This window comes from Centropristis striata, chromosome 20 (genome assembly GCF_030273125.1).
Source record: "Centropristis striata isolate RG_2023a ecotype Rhode Island chromosome 20, C.striata_1.0, whole genome shotgun sequence".
NCBI lineage: Eukaryota > Metazoa > Chordata > Actinopteri > Perciformes > Serranidae > Centropristis > Centropristis striata.
Genome location: NC_081536.1, coordinates 8,630,364 through 8,648,721, shown reverse-complemented (window position 1 = coordinate 8,648,721; position 18,358 = coordinate 8,630,364). Strand labels below are relative to the sequence as shown.

At 41.9% G+C, this 18,358-nt stretch overlaps 1 protein-coding gene across 1 annotated transcript in view; it reads right to left on the bottom strand.

The window, feature by feature from the left end:
• The window catches only part of tacc2 (transforming, acidic coiled-coil containing protein 2), a 43,192-nt gene extending 25,171 nt beyond the window's left edge, over nucleotides 1–18,021 (bottom strand). Inside the window, exons 1-3 of the mRNA XM_059358867.1 lie at nucleotides 13,377–18,021; nucleotides 11,433–12,503; nucleotides 5,644–5,928 (exon numbers count right to left, since the gene is read on the bottom strand). Of these exons, the coding sequence (XP_059214850.1) occupies nucleotides 5,644–5,928; nucleotides 11,433–12,503; nucleotides 13,377–17,884 (5,864 nt within the window). The 5' untranslated portion in view covers nucleotides 17,885–18,021. The remainder of the gene's footprint in view (nucleotides 1–5,643; nucleotides 5,929–11,432; nucleotides 12,504–13,376) is intronic.
• Nucleotides 18,022–18,358: the final 337 nt, after the last annotated feature.

Sequence of the window (18,358 nt, the reverse complement as noted above, 5' to 3'; positions counted from 1 at the left end):
AGAGAATGTGTCCTGTGGGAAGGAAATAAGAGCAGGAACAGGTTCTGCAAAGTTCCCATTGAGTGTAAAGGAGCAATGTGAAAAAGGTGTTGGAAATATGAGAAGAATGCATCTATTGTATACTCATGGGAAAGTAAGGAAATGAGGGATCGCTACAAAAGCAACTCCAGCCTGGAGCACTTGTAGTGGCACAAATTTGCTGTGCGCAGGTTTCACAGGTTTCAGGTGTCATAACGCTGCCTATGTGGGCTAAAAAGACAGAATCTCCAGTTCCACGTAGACCACAATAGCCAGTGTCCAACGGGACACCAAATTTGAAGAGGAGGGGGTGTTTGCATGTAAACATGAAGTCCATTAACTTATGTCCACACAGAATATCAATGTGATTCCAGTCTCGGATGGGCCTGTTGGTCGATGTTTCACAGCCCGAGGGGACAAGTAAAAACACTGCCCACTCATACCTCCCAGCACAGACCCCTGCTAAAGCCAAAATATTGATTGCTGCTGCCATCCCTACCCCCCTACCAGTTCAAAGATGTATCTAGGGCAGCAAAGCATGTATGCATGAAGCATGAAGTACACGTTCCTACTGTATTGAATGGCTGACACTGACATCCTCTCTGTGTTGCTACTTTAAAAGCCAGGCCTTTCAACTGTAGACTGAAGGAAATGAAGAAATAAAAAATTCAACAAATGCAGGCACTGGAAGATATGGCTATGGCAGTTTTTTCTGAAAGATTCATAACAGCGCTCAAGAGCAATCAGGGTCACTATGATCCACACGTGTGTAGCTGGCAAGGGGGTTGAAATTATTAATGCTTCTAAGCAGACAATAGTTTTTGGTTTTGTGTGCGTGGGTTGAAGTTTAGTGGGAAACTTTCTTTAACTAATGTAACTGTTAAATGGATGTTTGTTGTAATAAAAATCTAAAACATTTTGCAGCTAGGGGGCCTCTCAATCAAAGCAATGACAAAGGTTCATATCTGGTGACGTTAGTGTGGGATTGTGGGAGTTTATGTCTTTACAACCATTGCCATTATTGCAGGCAGCTTCTCCCAGTGACGAAAAATAACAATACAGGACTCTTTCAAGTGTATTTAGATACACTTTAACTTCTTTAATGACGATCAAGTGGAGGGTAAGTCTGGTGCCAGCTGCTGCAGTAATTCCAGCTGCAATATCTTACTTACTTAGTGTAAGTTGTAGTTAAAAAGCTCATAGTTGTATCTCTGGATCAAGGGTCAGGATTCCTTCAGTGTTGATCATAAATGAGGTTTTTATGAAAGCCCAATTATCCACAGAGGTCTCCTCCTCTCCAAAATAAACAAACTAGGTCAGTAAAACTGGTAAAATACTAAACAAAGAGGTTTTATGTTAAAAATGTGTTTCTACACTGCTGATCAGCAGACAAAGAACATCACAGATATCTTAAGAATCAGACATCAAATCACTAAAATCCTTTATCTGGTTAACATATAGAGTTAAAAAGGACCAATACCTAAAAAATGTGTCTTAAACAGGATAACCTCCTTGCAGACAATGACAGCACTAACGCAGGCACAAAGGGGATAAGGCATAAGTTTAAAAAAACTCAACAAAATATGGGGATTAGGTCCAGTCACTTCTAGATATTTTATTGCAGAAAATATATACCTTTAAGTCATATAAAAAGAATCCTTAGAAGTATTGAGGTGAAATTTGGGCTAATTAAGTTAAAGTATGCTCCTCATGAACAAAACAAAAACAAACAGTATGCCTTTTAATTTGGCTAGGCAAAATTCAAAGACAAATACAAAAACAACCCAAACCTCAGGAAGGACCAAATTTCTAAAGCAAATTATAGGAGCTGTCTTAGTGGGAGCAAATCAGAGATACACCATGACAGCAGCAGCTCTGCAAGTGACATGCAGTTCAAAGACGTGTTTTGGGGAATCCTGGTTTTTGATATCTGACAGGACGCTAGTTACTGATCTGCCCCTCTGATCCTGCTGCTGAACAGCTGCTGATCACGCAGAGTAAGAGCCTGCAGCTTTGTTTCTCTTATGCCAAGAAAAAGCTGCATTGCTCCCGTAAACAATCACTCATGGGATCAATTTCCTGAGGCTGTGTCTACAAAACACTCTCAGACGTCATCTGTCTGCATTCACTTTTTAAAATATACCTTGAGATTTCTCTTTGTGTCATCAATGTAAATGGTAAAAGCAATCAGTGGAGGAATCAGGGCACTCCAATGGGGAAAAAGGCTAGATCCAATCACAGACATGTGTTGTGGGCGTATAAAGTAATGAGTTGTCGTACGATAGGAGGGTGAGCTGTTAAAATGTATTTTAATGGATTGGTTTAATCTGTCCTTCTCAACAGTCTCAAATAGAAAAAAGAGAGTACAATCATCAGTCAATCACCAATTCAGTTGACAGGACAAGCTGATTCCTTTCGGTAGGTTTTTTAGGGGAAATCCAGAAAAACACGAGAACTAATGCACTCTACTACAGTTCTAGTCAGGAACTGTCTTCATGATAGAAAGCATGAGTACACAATGTGTGGGAATCACTGACAGATAAATTATTTTTTAATAATTATTAACTCAAAAAAGGAAGCCCTGACTTGTTTTTTTTTTTATTTCAGTGAAGGTTTAATTATTACTCTATGCTATGTGTTGTGTTGTGTGTGTGTTGTCTCCTCTATTTGTATCTTAACTATGTACTTGCTGTCTTTTATATTTGTATTTATTTTTAATTTTTTAGGGACTACGGATGCAAACTAGCAGCCTTGCTATAATCCGGCATATTTACAAAGATGTTTATCGATGTTCATTAATGTGCACTGTCCTTATCCAAAAATAAATATTCGTATTCGTACTCATACAACTCTCAAGGAAAAAGCGCATCAAATATGTTTATTTTTGGATGACTAATATTTTAATTATGACATGGTGATGAGGCCATTGTTCAGTTGGAGGATGCAAGTTCAATGCTTGTGCTGGCGAGCAGTTGCCCAGCTGAAGTGCCTTTGAGCAAGATAATATAATAACGTCATATAATAAATCTCTTTCTTGACGGTTGTGAGTTGGTATGTTTGAATTTATTTTGCATTGTATACTCAAACTAGATTAAAATAATAGTTTATATCCACACACGTCGGCATAGACACACCTCTCTGCAGGCAAACAGAACGAGCTGTGACATCCAATCAGATTGCTCACCTCATGTGTTGCTACATCGCTCCTATCTACTGCTACCAAACAGTCCTCTCAGACATCATAAATAATAAAACACTGTGCCAGCCTCTCCGCCTTAAAATTCTGCCCTTCTCTGAGAAACAGAAGTATCCATAAAGCCAAAAAGAATCAAGTCATTAGCGAATAGGCATATGTATACCCTGAAAACAATATAAAGTATTTTCCAATTCAACACTGATACAAACAAGCTGGTGTATTTGTCTGTGTCTATTGTATATACCTACAGCATTCAGACAGCAGAGTGCAGACACAGGCAGGCAGTACAACATGAACTCTGAGAAGGCAAAACACCCTCTGCTGGTTGTAAACGGCAGTGCACTATAAAAGTGGCTGAGTCATTCCCTCTTCTAAAAGTCAGTATTTGAAACTAATTGCAAAGCAGAATGATTGCAGAGGAATGTCAACAATTATCAGCAAGGAAGCTGTGCTGAAAGTGAAATAATGGGAAGCATTTAAATATTTTCAGCATCAGGGCTATGAATGAAAATCACTGTGTTCTGTAGCCTTGTGCCGTCACTAGGGTGATACACAAGCAGCTTAAATGGCAAGGAATCAGCCATAATATAAGTGGTCATTATAGGGCATAATGTGAGGCAGCGTGGTGTGTAAGTGCTCTACTTTATCCTGTAATGTTCAAAAGATCCACATATAAACATTTCACCCCGATGCTTTTGCTATATCCAGCATTAACAAGCCACAATTATACAGTATACATTGGAGTTTCCATGACCACTAAGTTTGTACATTAGCAAATCCTGTTTCCTGTGAGTTAATGTGGTCAACGTGCATAGCGATGCTAATCTGTAATTTTATGAGGTGGTATGATGGGTTGCTGAAATAGCAGACTCTGGATTTCAGCTATAATGTGTGTGTGATGTGTCTGTACATGTCAAACACTGTCAGAATTAAATGTCACATATTTCCTTGAAAGCAGCTGCCTTCTTGCTGAGAGTAAGATGAGAAGATAGATAACATCATCCACCAGTAATAATGAAGAAAGAGCCAGGTTGTTAGCTTAGCTTAGCTTAGCTTAGCTTAGCATAAATACTGTAAACAGGGGGAAACTTTCATTAAAACATTATATAAAGATTCATCCACCAAGAAAAGTGTGCTATAGTATATATGATTTGACCAATGTTTAGAAAAAAAAATGTCACTCAAGATGACAGAATGGAGTGATATTTTAGTTTTAGTGCTTATAAGTATTTAAGCATAACTTCTTAAGCTTGTAATCAATGATCGGAAGGGGTTTATTTGTTCAGTTTTACCTGTAATTCATGCTGCTACTCTGGTTTCTGGTCACAAGTAGTGGAAGAAGTTTTCAGATCCCTTACTTAAGTAAAAGTACTAATACTACACTCTGAAATTACTCCACTAAAATTTAAAGTCCTACATTCAAAACTTACTTAAGTAAAAGTATAAAAGTATCAGCATCAAAATGTACTTAAAGAATCAAAAGTAAAAGTCCTTGTTATGCAGAATGTCCCCACTTAGATTGTTATATATATTCTAAGTATGTTATTAGATTATTTGTATTAATTAATTTATGAAATTAGCATTTTAATTTTGGTAAATATAGGGCTAATTTTAACGATTTAATATACTGGTATGAGTTTTAATTTAAAAAATATGTCTAATAACTTAATTTGTCATGTTTTTTTATGTTAAATTTCCTTTTATTTGCCTCAACATGTAGTGGAGTATAAGTATAAAGTTACAAAAAATAGAAATACTCAAGTAATGTACAGGTAAATACAATACTTGAGTAAATGTACTTAGTTACATTCCACCACTGCTGGTCTTTTTTTCAAAATAATTGTGTCTTGTAAGCCTGTTTTGGCGGGTGTATTATTTATTCATGACACAATAATAAAAATAAAATCATCAAACATAAAATCAATCTTTGCCAGGAACAGGAATATATTTACTATGCAAGTATGAGAATGGTATTGGTCTGCTCCCCTCACACTCAGACAATAAGCATATTTCCCAAAATGTCGCGCTGTTCTTTTAAGTTGAGAAAGGAAACAACATGGATGGCCACATTTCCAGTAATTTCTGTCTCAGTTCAGGAGCTCTGAGAACCAACATCTACTAGGTAAGTCACTATGCCAGATGTCCATTTAATGCTGTAATTTGACCTGAATTGGGGGTTGAAAGGATAAGGACATGGCGACTTTTCATCAAGCAGGCTAAAGGGACTAGTGTCAGCACCGCACAAATCAACTGTGAGATCTTACAAATAGATCAGAGCAGACACACAAAAGAAAACTGACACACATTCAGGTCAGATTTTGCAACAACTGATCAGAGAAATTATGAGAACTTGATAATAAACTTCATTGAGAGATGAGAAATGAACCGGTTCAGGAGCAGTGACAGTCATGCAGAGCTAATGTCCATACCTTAAAGGAGGGTGGCAGGGTGCAGGAGCAGGGCAGTGGTCTTCACACTGGTGAGCAGGAGGTTCAGGAAGGGAGGCAGGAGGAGGAGGGGGAGGGAAGCTGGGAGATGCAGGTGGGGTTGGTAGAGCTGCGGGAGAGTGCCGCTCAGGGGGTGTAGGAGGAGGAGTGGGGAACTCTGTGGTGTCTTGGAGGTGATGAGGGAAGGCAGGCAGGAATTCGGAGTCAGGAGGTGGGGGAAAGGCAGGGGCACGGTCACCTCTCTCCGCCTGCTCAGCGAGGGAGGACCTGCAGGGGAGGGAACACAAAACATCAACAGAAAGACAGAAACAAGAAGGCCAAGTATGGGGAAACCAACTCTCCTCCACACAAATGACTAAAACGTACCTCGAAGCAGAGAAAGACGAAGCAATCTGCTCTGTGTTCACATCTAAACCTAGTAGTGACTTGAAAAATAAAAAGCTCACTCCAACCATCCTAAGAAGACTTTGTTGTTTAAATTAAATGAAAATGTAACTCCTCTCATCAGTCCCCTAACATGACACTCCATGTTTCCCTTGCTTGCTCTGCTTGCCCTCTGCAGTGAAGTAGCCTTCTTGAGGATGTCTGGCTCTGTCATCATCAGCCACCTGGTGGAGTGGATTTGGCTCCAATCCAGGTCGGTCTTATCAGGAGTGGTAGGCTCTCTAATCTGACAGGCAATGCGATGGACGCCCATGCAGCTGTTCCCCACTTGGGGCATGCCTCCTGTTTAGTTCTAAAAATACCCCAGTAGCCTCTTCACAGGACCTTCATCAACTAAAGGCAACTGGTCAGTTTTGAGATTTTGGGCTATTTTGACTCTTCTTACAGATTAGTGAAGGACAACATCCAAAATACATGATGAAGTGTTTATTTTACTACATTTTGTTCATTTGCCTCTGTAGATTAACTGAAGTTTACAGTACCACTAGCTTTTTTTGGGAAGTTTATGCAAATTCACACATACTTAATAAGATAATGTCTCATTTGAAAAATTGTAATACAAAAAACAATTAATGTGAATAATAAACTGGCTCAGTTTATGGAATTTTTACCTTATTTACCTGTAGTGTCTCCCCTAAAGCACACGTTCACAGTACTCTAGTCTCAAGTCTGCTGAGTTGCACTTTCCAAACGACCCTTCCTGCTCATTTCAGACTGAAACTAAGCTCTGTTATGCTCCATCTCTCCCTCCAGTAAAGTCAGAACTTAATAGCATTTAATGAGGGTGTGTGCTTTTCTTAAGGGCGTAGCAAGCTACAGTTTACATCCAACACAAGTCTGGTTGCTATCATTCCATTATATAAATGGAGAATTTGCTTATTCATGCAGGACGGTCGCATGAATGAAGAGGAAACGTCCTACAAATATATATGTGAATTTTTATTTGGTCCCATTACTCGCGTTACAAATCCTCAGTCAGTGACCTACACCAGCAGGCCATAGCTATACATATGTCAGCATCTGTGGCCAGCTTGGCACATGCAGACTGGAAATAGAAGCAACCAAGTCACAACATAGTCTGAGCGAACTGTCATAAGACTCACTGCTGCCTCCAAAGATGGACAAAAACTGGCAGGGAGCAGATAATTGGCAGAAAATAAGAAACAGGTTAAGTATTTACTGGTTCAATGGATTTCAAGTGTAAATAAAGAGCAGCTGACCAACTCAGGTTAACAGCTGGAGCTTTCCAACTTTTTCTTCTTCCAAAAATAATGTGTATAAACTACCAGATGATTTATAAGCATAGCAGAAAGAATGCAAATGTTACAGAGAGCAACATGTGCTCTTTTTCAGTCACACACTTTTTCACATCAGTGTAGTTTTACTGTTGGCATTAGCACCTGGAGCCTGTCCAATGCAGATTTTTATTGTTGGTAATGCAGCAGTGTGCAGGGCGTTACTCAAGGGCACCTCATAAGCAACTCTTGAGAAAGTGAATCCAGATTTTACATGGCCGGTCCAGGGATACATAGTAGTTATTTTCTGTCACAGTCCAGATAACAAACGTGATTCTCTAAACTCTACTCTCATGACTGAGTATTGAGTTAAGTGACTTTGACTGCACTGTATTCAAGACACACACAAACACACACACACATACACATTTAGTGTAATCTACGGGAAACAGCTGGAAGCAAAAGACAGCAAGTCCAGGCACGGTGTTTAATGATAAACAGAGTGTTGTAAATAAAACCAGCTGAAAGTAAGTGAAAGAAAAGTGTTTGCTCTTTTAACACTGTAATAATTAGAGCACCATTTCTGTCCTGCAGCCAGCAGCTAGCTCATATTGTCCTGATACACACACACACACACACACACACACACACACACACACACACACACACACACTGTTCATTCAAGAACACACATATATATTGCAAACACATACTTTAAAGAAAATCTACCGATTCTCCTCTGCAACTACGGAGAATCAGTTATAACGTAAAGTGGTTGAATGGATGACAGATTATCTACGTCACTTATGCCAGAAAAAGCACATGAACCTATTGCCATGGCAACTAGTCTATTTACAGTACAATGTGGGATATAGCACATCCTACTTCCTTTTTACTCAAAAAACATGGATAAGAAATATAGATTCCAAGCTGAGTAGACAGTCATTGACAAAGTGTTTCATGAGTAATAATGCTTTGACAAAAGATGTTGTTACATTTAATTAAAACTAGTTGTTGTTGTTTTTTAAAGAAAAAACTAAACACAATCTCTGAAGAAACTGAGGTGTGAATGCTAGATGTTGAACTGCAAAGCTGTCTTAAATGGAAATGTGAAGTAGTAGGAACAATGGGAAAAAGTCAGAATGGGCCTAATTAGAACGAATGCCATTGAAAAGTTGAATAATAACAATAATGTATGAAAAAATTGGAATATTTTAAGGTTTATTATTTTTTTTTTATTATTTTTTTTTTTTAAAGCTGATGCTACACTGCAAAAAAATTTCTGCTAGGCCCAAAGTCACTTATTAACTCCTCATTTCAGAAGTCTACCATGCCTTTATATTTCTAAAACTGATCTTTATTTCATTTACCATGAATCTCCCTCTGGTCCTGTTTCTTAATTCTTTCTGTTTAGGCTTTTTAATCTATTTCTTTAACAAATTTTTGGTATAACACTGTCTCAATTTATAAGGGTTGGAGCAACGCTGCTTATGTCAGTACCATTTACAGTATTGGTTCATTAACAGACAAATACAATAAATACAACAGTTGAATGCACTTATTGTAAGTCGCTTTGGACAAAAGCATCTGCTAAATGACATGTAATGTAATGTAATGTAATACAACAGACAAAAGCACACATATAAAGTCACTCTATACTTTGATATGTATTATGTCTGCATCTCTTTGGTTCCAATCACAAAAAGGTCTACCATGCAAAAAGATGTTTGGAGAGCTTACAGACAGTAGTCAAGTTATTTTGACTACTGAGATGTTTTGCCAACCATCAATCAGGCAGCCTCCACATCAAGTAAGAGAGGGGAACGCAACATGCTCTAACCTGTTACTTTTTTTTTTAAAGTTCAGCGTTCATTTGGAAACTTTTTGGTCTGTCTTTTCCGCCTTCTGTCCCTTCGTCTTTCAATTTGTCCCTGCCCTCCTCCCATCTGGTGAGGTCAGCACAGACAGAGCGTAATTAGCACTGGTTACCTACAGACCATCTGTTGCATCCACCTGGAGCGACTTAACACAAACGCCTACTGTAAACACACACACAGGAAGAAGTAGAGCACCTATTTGTTGTCAACTCACCCAGATTTCAGCCATGGAGGAATCCGTCACGCAACCTCACAGTTAAATACAAGTAAGTGATGAAAATGACTTGCTGAACTCCAAAACCAGAGCCAATACGTGTACGTCCCAGTCCGTCTCTGCTGTGTCTGTGACTCTGACTGACTCTGTCATACACACTCCAGTTTAGCACATGCTCAAGTGTTTCTCTTAACTCTGGCTTTTGTTCCACTCTGTCTGGTCTGCACAAATGACTTCAGTGGGGCTGAGAGCCTGCCCAAATTCCTCCCACTACAGGCTTCAGTTCACAAAGCCGCACAGACTGAGGAGGACTGACAGCTAGGACAGCCTCTGGGGGCGGGGGAAAAACATATGTACACACACACACACACTGACACTCACACACACCAGTGACCATGCAGTCACATTTCTGTCTCTGGCACACGTACGCATGTGTAACTTTATCTATTGATGAAACCTATAGTAGAAATAGCACTGTCACTCCTCCTCCCTGCTACTCTGAACAAACCTTTATGTCTCCAACAGCAGTGATGGGACAAGTGTTGTGACTGACAGGCAGCAAGTGCTACTCTGGCATGTGGGATGGCTCCTGGGCATGCAGCAAACAGCAGGAGACAGTGACAACTAAGAGAGACAACTGAGGAAGCTGAGAAAAGCTATGTGGAAACAAATTAGCAGCAATGATTCAACTTAATTAAATATCCCAGAAGACATTTGTTACATGGTAAACAAACTAGAAAACACTATGTTAGAATAATAATTGTCTGGTTGTGTATTAGTAAGAATCTGACAATATGATACGTATCATGATACAGGAGGTTACGATTCAATATATTGTGAAATATATAGCGATACAGTACATAGGGCCATATATTGCCATTTTTAAATCTAATTTTACAGAAACTGTCACTGTATATAAAGAACACACCACCATTATGCAAAAAAATAGAAAAGATGAGAATAAAAGTTCCTTTATACAGTAATAACAGTGAGATTGATCTGCATTTGCATAACTATAAAACTATAAATTAAAAATCAAGTGTTTTTAAGAGTCAATACATTATTACTAAATATAATATTGCAATATTATGTGTATAGATCTCTTCTTGCACCTCATCCTCAGATTCACAATGAACACCCTAGTGAAATATTCAATATTTTCATTTTAAAAAATTACATACATGGAAAGTTATTCTTGCCAGAGCTGTGAAAAATAAATCCTGAATGCTGACAGGGAGGTCCAACTGAATGACACACTGGTTTACTATGTGTATATAACTTAGTCAAGAGTTTTAACAACATTAAGGGTTCACTGCTGTTGCACCAACTGGTACAAATCTGTGAGACTCCTTCTCATTCATCCAATCAGACACTGTGAAACCGCTGCAGACAGCAACAACCTACCAGACGCCCCATAGAGGTGTCTGAAGGCCAAACAAAGCCACTGAGGGAACTCTCCAAGCGCATGGAAATCCATTTTAAATGTGTGACAGGCAGAGCTGCTGAGCTGTAAAGCAAGTCCCCCTGAGAGTCCCTCTTTTTTTACAAATAAGTTAGCTGCAATAAAATGTCTCGGACAAATCACTGAAATGGAAATGTTATGATAAGTTTCAGGAAAACTATCAGGTCTTAAGGGTCACATACAAATCATTCTGATGTCTGGTTTCCTGTTGGAAAACCAGCCAACCACAAAATTGCCAGTCTCGTAAACCTGTTTATGTTAATAGTAAAAGGCTATAATCCTTAGATTTCAGTCAATTGAGGATTACAAGGGCATGCTTTTTTAATCCAGACTCTGACTGAGCTCTGAAACAGTCCCCTGGCAGCAGCCTTGTAGGGAAACATGACTCCACAAACTGGTAAAGTAGGCTTTCCCTGGAAACTCTACAGTGGGACAATGAGTGACAGTTTTTCTTTTTTTTCTTTTTACGGAAAGACTTTCAGGAAAATGTCACTGTAATTGATTAAATATTAATCTTATGATTTTTCAAAGGAACTCACCCGCTGTCCTGTAGCTCCTCAGCAGGATCCTGGACTGTTGCTGTTTCCTCAGGTGGCACTTCAAACAGCTCCTCAGGTGGGATCTCTACAGGTTTTTCCACTTGCTTCTCTGGCAGCTCACCGATCAGCTTCTTCTCTGGTTCTGGGGAGTCTGTTGTCGTCTTTGTTGGTTCTGGTTCTTCATTTTTCTTTGGTTCTGGGATCTCGGCTGTGCTTTTTGTTGGTTCTAGGAGCTCAGCTGGCTCTTCTGCTTTTTCCGAATAAATTACTGGCTCCCTTTTTGGTTCTGGGAGCTTTAATGGAGGCTCTTCTTCTTTTTTTGTGTATTCTGGTACCTCTACTTCTGTGTCCCGTATTGGTTCTGGGAGTTCTACTGTCTGCTGTGTTGGTTCCAGGAGCTCAGCTGGCTCTTTTGCTATTTCTGAAGTCGTTATTGGCTCTCTTTTTGGTTCTAGGAGCTCTTCTAGAGGTCCTTCTTCTTTCTTGGTTGGTTCTGAGAGCTCTTCTTTATTTGTTTCTCCTGAAAGCTCTACTTTTGTGCTCTGAATTGGTTCTGAGAGCTCTACTGTCTTCTTTGTTGGTTCTGGGAGCTCTTCTGTCTTCTGTGTTGGTTCTGGGAGCTCTACTGTCTTTTTTGTTGGTTCTGAGAGCTCTACTGTCTTCTGCGGTGTTTCTTGGACTTCTGTTGTCTTCTGTGTTGGTTCTGAGAGCTCTACTGTCTTCTGCGGTGGTTCTTGGACTTCTGTTGTCTTCTGTGTTGGTTCTGAGAGCTCTACTGTCTTCTTTGTTGGTTCTGAGAGCTCAACTGTCTTCTGCGGTGGTTCTTGAAGCTCTACTGACTTCTGTATTGGTTCCGGGAGCTCTCCTATCTTTCTTGTTGGTTCTGGGAGCTCTATCGTCTTCTTTAAAGGAAGATCCACCGGCTTCTTCAAAAGATTCAGAGGTGGGCTCTCTGTTGTCGTCTCAGCTGCTTGCTCCAGTTGTGGGATCTCCTCCTGTTTCAGAGGAGCAAATATCTCCTCAGTCGGAGTAAGAAACTCGAGTTGAGGAGACTCCAAAGATGGGAGGGGTCTGTAAAAACAATGCAAGAGAAGAGGGGGTTAGGGGATCTGTTGTTCAGTTTACAGCACATGCACAAGGAATGACTGACAAATGACAAATGTTTCTGTTTGTCTGGTTACAGGGGATTGTGTTCCTACGTGTGTGTGTGTGTGTGTGTGTGTGTGTGTGTGTGTGTGTGTGTGTGTGTGTGTGTGTGTGTGTGTGTGTGTGTGTGTTGTTGTTGTTGTTTCATTGTGTTCAGCAGTGTGAGAAAAGGCTCATTCTTGCCCTGGAGAGCAGGGACGATGTCACAGTTGATGTCATCCTTTGAATATAAAGAGCTGCATTACTTCCATTAGACTTCAACAGACACAGTCATCTGACCCGAGCTCAAGTCCAAACAAAGTGCAGCTCTGTATTTACCTCCTCATTCATATTCATTTTCACGCTGCTCTCTGTAATATCACTCAAAACAAGTCCTGGTCATGATGCTACTGGAATGCTAAGTTGAAAAAAGAAAACTGCAGAAATATATGAATACTAAACAACTGGTAAATAGGCTGAACATCACAGACATCACAGATCTAAACCCATGGAAATATCAAAATAAATGCATATATTTTTCTATCAATTGCTAATCCATCAGTTGTGGTTACTTAAACTAAAGAAGACTACACATGTGCCTTTGTCTCTGCGATGTAATAGATCAGATCATATGTGATGGCATGCTAACATGCTACCACATGTGAAACATTAAGCCCATGATGACCTTTTAGACACGTGTAGTTGCACAACATTTATGTGCCATGAACATTGTATTATCAGTCTTGTGTGTGTTCCTCTAACCTCCAAATCTTACAGCATTTAATCTTTATAAAAAGACACACATGCTCTTGTGTTTACCTTGAGACCTGTTGTTTACTCTGAGAAAGGGATGCAGCTTCTTTTAGAGCTTGTATCCAGTTTGTCTCTGGTTCTCGAGCTGTTTGTACGGGAGCAGGACTCTGTGGCACATCGGCAACCACTTGTTTAACAGGAGCTTTTTCAGGTGATTCTCCTTCACAGCAGGAAGCAACAACAATGGGGTTTGCTGTAAGATCATCTTGCGGCTTTGACACCTGATCGTGTGGTTTCTCTAACTGGGCAGGGGCTGCAGGTGCAAAATCATCCTGATGCTTTGATAAAACAACAGATGGGACTGTGATAACATCAGGAATTATGTCACTGTCATGTTCTGTTGCATTGACATTAACACTCCCGGTTTGATTTATGACCTCCTGTTTTTTCATTGCTTCATTGTTCATCTCTTTTATCACACTTTGTCCCTTCCCCTCGCTGCTGGCTTTCTCCTTGTCCAAAGCTGCTTTATCTTCCTTTGTGATCTCCTCTACACCAGGGCCTTTTATGGCTGTTTGTACTACTGGGCTGCTTTGTGTGGCTGAGATTTTATTGGAGCTTTGTAGCTGGAGAGGCTTGCTCACTGTATCCTGATTTTCACACTCCTCAGTTTCACTACTGTTGCTTTTCACAGCCGTGGCAGAACTAAAATACATTTCCACAGTTTCTGGTTGCTCAACCAGAGTACTGAATATTTTTGCATGCATTTCTTCAGCCCGCTTTGCACTTGGAATAACGGCTGGCTGAATGCCATGATTATCTGTTATGACCTTTGATGAAATGGAAGGTGAAGTCTCATGTTCCTGTGATGCAGACTCAACAGATACAGCAGTGTTCTTTGAGGTCTCGGATTTTTCATGTTGATCTTGACGGGCAGCTGATAAATTGCATTTTTGCTGACCTTTCCCACCCAGATCACTCATAAACTCAGTGTTTGTATCCAACCCAACTACCCCTAACACGGGGCTTTTATTCTCATCTATCCCCTGTCTGGTCTCGCAGACGTGAGAGCAAGCTGTTACGCTCCGAATGTCAGCCGAGGCATTTCTCTCAGCAGCCCCTTCACTCTCGTTTAAATCACTGGCAAGGTGAGACGGCACATAAACCCTGTCAACCCCTGCTACAGCTTGTGCTCCCTCTACCTTGCCTTTCTCTAAACCCATCACTCGTTCATTGCCACTGCTGTCATCAACTGTCAACTCATCCCTGCTTCCTGACTGACACAAAGTCCCAACAGAGCCGTCTCCTCCCTCTGACACCCCTTTCACCCCGGGAATCAGTGCTTGGGTCTGCCTGACCTGACTGATAGTCTTTTCTCCCCCCTCTAGACAGCCACCTGACAGTTTCTCTGTGGGATGTCTGGATCCCAGACTCTGCTGCTGTTGCTCCTGTTGCTGAGCAAAACAATTTGGCTCTGGTGTGGGCTGCGATTGGCCAAGAGCTGCACTTGAATCTGGTGCCATGTCCCCGTCGGAGCTGCGTTCCAGTGTTGCTGTCGGAGTTTGGCTCAAACTCTGGTCATAAGGTTCACTAACAGCCTCAGCATTTAGCTTTTCCTCACATGACCCTGTAGGTTTGTCAGGAGATAAGGAAGCAGTCTGGCTTTTAGCTGTAATGCTATTATTCCTTTCTCCTTCCTCCTTTATATCTCCTACTGGTGATTCAGCCTTTTGTTCTTTCGGTTTATGTGGTGGCAGCAGGTTTCCAGTTTCCTCCACTGCCTCTTTATCTGGCTCATTACTCTGTTGTGGTGTTGTGCCAGTCTTTCCTGTCTGTAGCTTGCTACTGTCTGCTGTTTCCTTTTGATTATCCATTGTTGCCTCTTTAACTTTTTCCTTTTCCCCAGCAAACAGCACAAAGGTCTGATCGCCCATTCTCTCGTTCGCATTGTCTCGTTTAATTTCATCATAAGCCTCCTTTGAAGGCAGGTCGGAGCTGCGTGGGCAGCTGACAATAATGAGGTCATCTTTAATGGATGCTTCGCAAATTACAGTTTTACTGCCAATAGGGTCTGGCTCAGTTTGGGATAGAGGAATTACATTATCAGACCCACCTTCTGCCAGTACACCCACTGCAGCAGGAGGCTGAGCAGGAGACTGAATTTCCTCTCGTGAAAATGGAATATTTTCATTATTAACAACAGAATTGACAAGTTTTACGTCTGACTCTTTACTATCATTTCTTATTTCACTCTCATCTGCTTTAACGCTGACATGACCATGCGCCGGATCCTGTTCTAAAGACGTCTTTGTCATTTCCTTGCTCTTGTTGCCATCCACTTTTCCAGAGACTTTGGTGCTGTCGCCATCAGTGTTGCCTTTATCTATCTGCTCAGGAACAGAGATATCACTGTCAGTAATGAACTCCAAATGACTCAACATTGGACCAGGAGGCCGCAGCACAAAAGAAGAATCACATTGCTCGATAACAGGAATTGACTGGTCAGACACTGTGACTTCAGCTGATTCATCCCTTGTCGGATCAGCCGACTGAGTTGTGGGCTGAGACTTGTCACTAGCCTTCATGAGATCAGTGGTAACAAGTTCAGAAGGTGGTGTTTCATCTAATTGGGTGGGAGGCTGAAAACTGGGGTCGCTGGGCTTTGTCTGAAGAGAGGACGTGCAGGTCAAGGTCACAGTTTCCGGTTTTGAATTGGGATCAAGGTCTGAGAGCTGCCCAACAGGTAAGTCAATCGATACATCACTTAAAGGCTTGCAGGTAACATCAGCTGGAAGCACAGAACATGAGGAGAGAGGATGTAGGTTACCTTCAGTCGCATCACCTATTAAAGGATGGCCAGTCTCGACTGAGCCTTTAGACTCAGCATGTAACGTATCTGTGTCTTTCTCAGTCGACATACACAGATTTATGGCACCCTTATCCGTTTCTGCCTCTAATTGCTTCGTCACCTTTGCTGACACCTGCTCAGATGTTGGATGATCGGCCACAGAGACGGCATTATCTGCTGTTTGTGAAAGGTCATCAGTGTGATTCTTCTTGGTAAGACATGGAGGCTGATTTATGCTGGCTTCAGACTGTAAATCCACAGTGTTTGTCTCCAAGTTGTCGTTACCTGACTGATTTATGTTAATTTTCTCCTTGGTATCTTGAGTCCCCTTCTCGTCTTTATCCAACTGGACATTTTTCTGTGGCTTTGAAAAGTTGTCTGAGCCCTGTATTGCTAGTTCAACCTTAGCAGGAACTACATTTTCCGGCATTTCTGTTTTCTTCAAGTCGAGGAAGTCTGGGAAGATGTAGCTGGCCTCAACTACGGGATGGTGCAAACTCTCATGTACAGTCAGCGGAGGCAAAGAGGCACAGTCCATAACCGACGTGATCCTGAAATCCACAGAGGAACTGTCTTCTTGTTTCACAGTGTCCGCGAAATGAACTCTGTTGTTGCCTCTGCTGCTGTCACATACGTGCACACCGACTCCAGACATAGCACCTTTTTTTCTCCGGGTCTGGGCTTGGAACTCGGCTGCACTTTCGGGTGTCCTGGTTTCTGTTGTGCTACTTTCAGGCTGAACCTGTTGATTGTTGCTTGCTTGTAGCTCGACTGGGATTTGTTGTGTAGTAGTCAGAGGCTGAGGTGAGATTAAAGGCAGGAAGACTTGGCTGCAGTTTCTCTCTGTCTCTGTGATGGATGACTCCTTACAAGTGTGTCCCAAAGACAGTGCTTCCTCTGAAATCAAATTCAGTTTGAGCTCAGCCCTTGCCCCTGCGTTTGTATTGCTGGAGCTCTGTTTAGGGTAAGTGGGGAGAGGTGAAATTGCTGCGCCACGCTGCTCTTGGCAGGGGTGAGAGAGACGGTCCTGTTCAGTGCAGATGCTCTCAGAGATGGTTGCAATCGGCTCACTCCAGCTCTGTGACTTCAGCTGTGACTCGGCAACATCGGTGGGCGGACACGTCTCAGTCTCAGCTGATGACACCCCACTAGCAGAGCCTCCTGGCTGGCTGAATGAACTGTGCTCTTTAGCCAGCCCTGCTTTCTCTCCCACCTCCTCTCCTCCTCCTCCTCTTCTTCCTCCTCCTCCTCCTCCTCCCTCCAATCCCGCAGCACAGTGATCCTGACAATCAGGACCAGTAAGTAACCCAAAGGGAGAAGTATTGATAAAGGCTTCCAACCGTAGTGGCTCCTTTTCTCTGTCTCCCTCTTCAGCTGGTGAGATCTCTGCACTGCGAACGGTTGTCTCTCTCGGTCCCTTCATTTCAGTCTCAGCCGAGTTGTGTGGCATTTTGCTGCTGCAGCTTTCCTCAGATGCAGCCTGTCCCTCTTTGGCTGAGAATGCAAGTGAGCACTTTCCCTGTGAACAGATTAATGCAAGCTGAGGAAGGCTGTCCAGGAGTCCTTCTTTCTCTCCGTCTGCAGAGCTGAGACACTTTTCTATTCCTTCCAAATCTTTCTCCCTTACTGCTTTCTCACTCTCTTCGTTTGTTACAGTAGCTATCCTCTCCAGTGAATCACGCCTCACGCTTCCTCCCTCTCCCTCGCTTTCTATCACTTCTGGCATCGTGGGTGTTGCCAGTGGCAACGCAGCTACCACCACTAAAGCCTCTTCAAGGGCACTCTCCACGCTGCTCTCTCCCACACAAGTCCGGCTGGTGGAGAGTGGGCTCTGATTCTCGTGTGTGAGTATCACTGCTTCTGAGGTAACTATAGCCTCCTGTGTTTGTGCATTTGATCTCTTATCAGCAGAAGCATCTGGACTGATAACTGTAGTTTGGACATGTGTCATGGGTGTATTTTGGTTGTCAATGACACCTCCGGTTGCATGTCGCTTTTGCTGAGGGCTTTCATCTGAGCTGTGATTCATGCCACATGGGGCCGGCGTATGGTTGTGGTTATCTGACTGATGACGCCCCTGTGAGAGAGTCTGGCTGGATGCAGGTGAACAGGCCGATGTAAGATGATCCTGCCTGCTATGAGAGGATGATAGTGGAGGGCTGGGGCTGGGGCTGGGCTTTCCCTTGGGACTCTGCTGTTG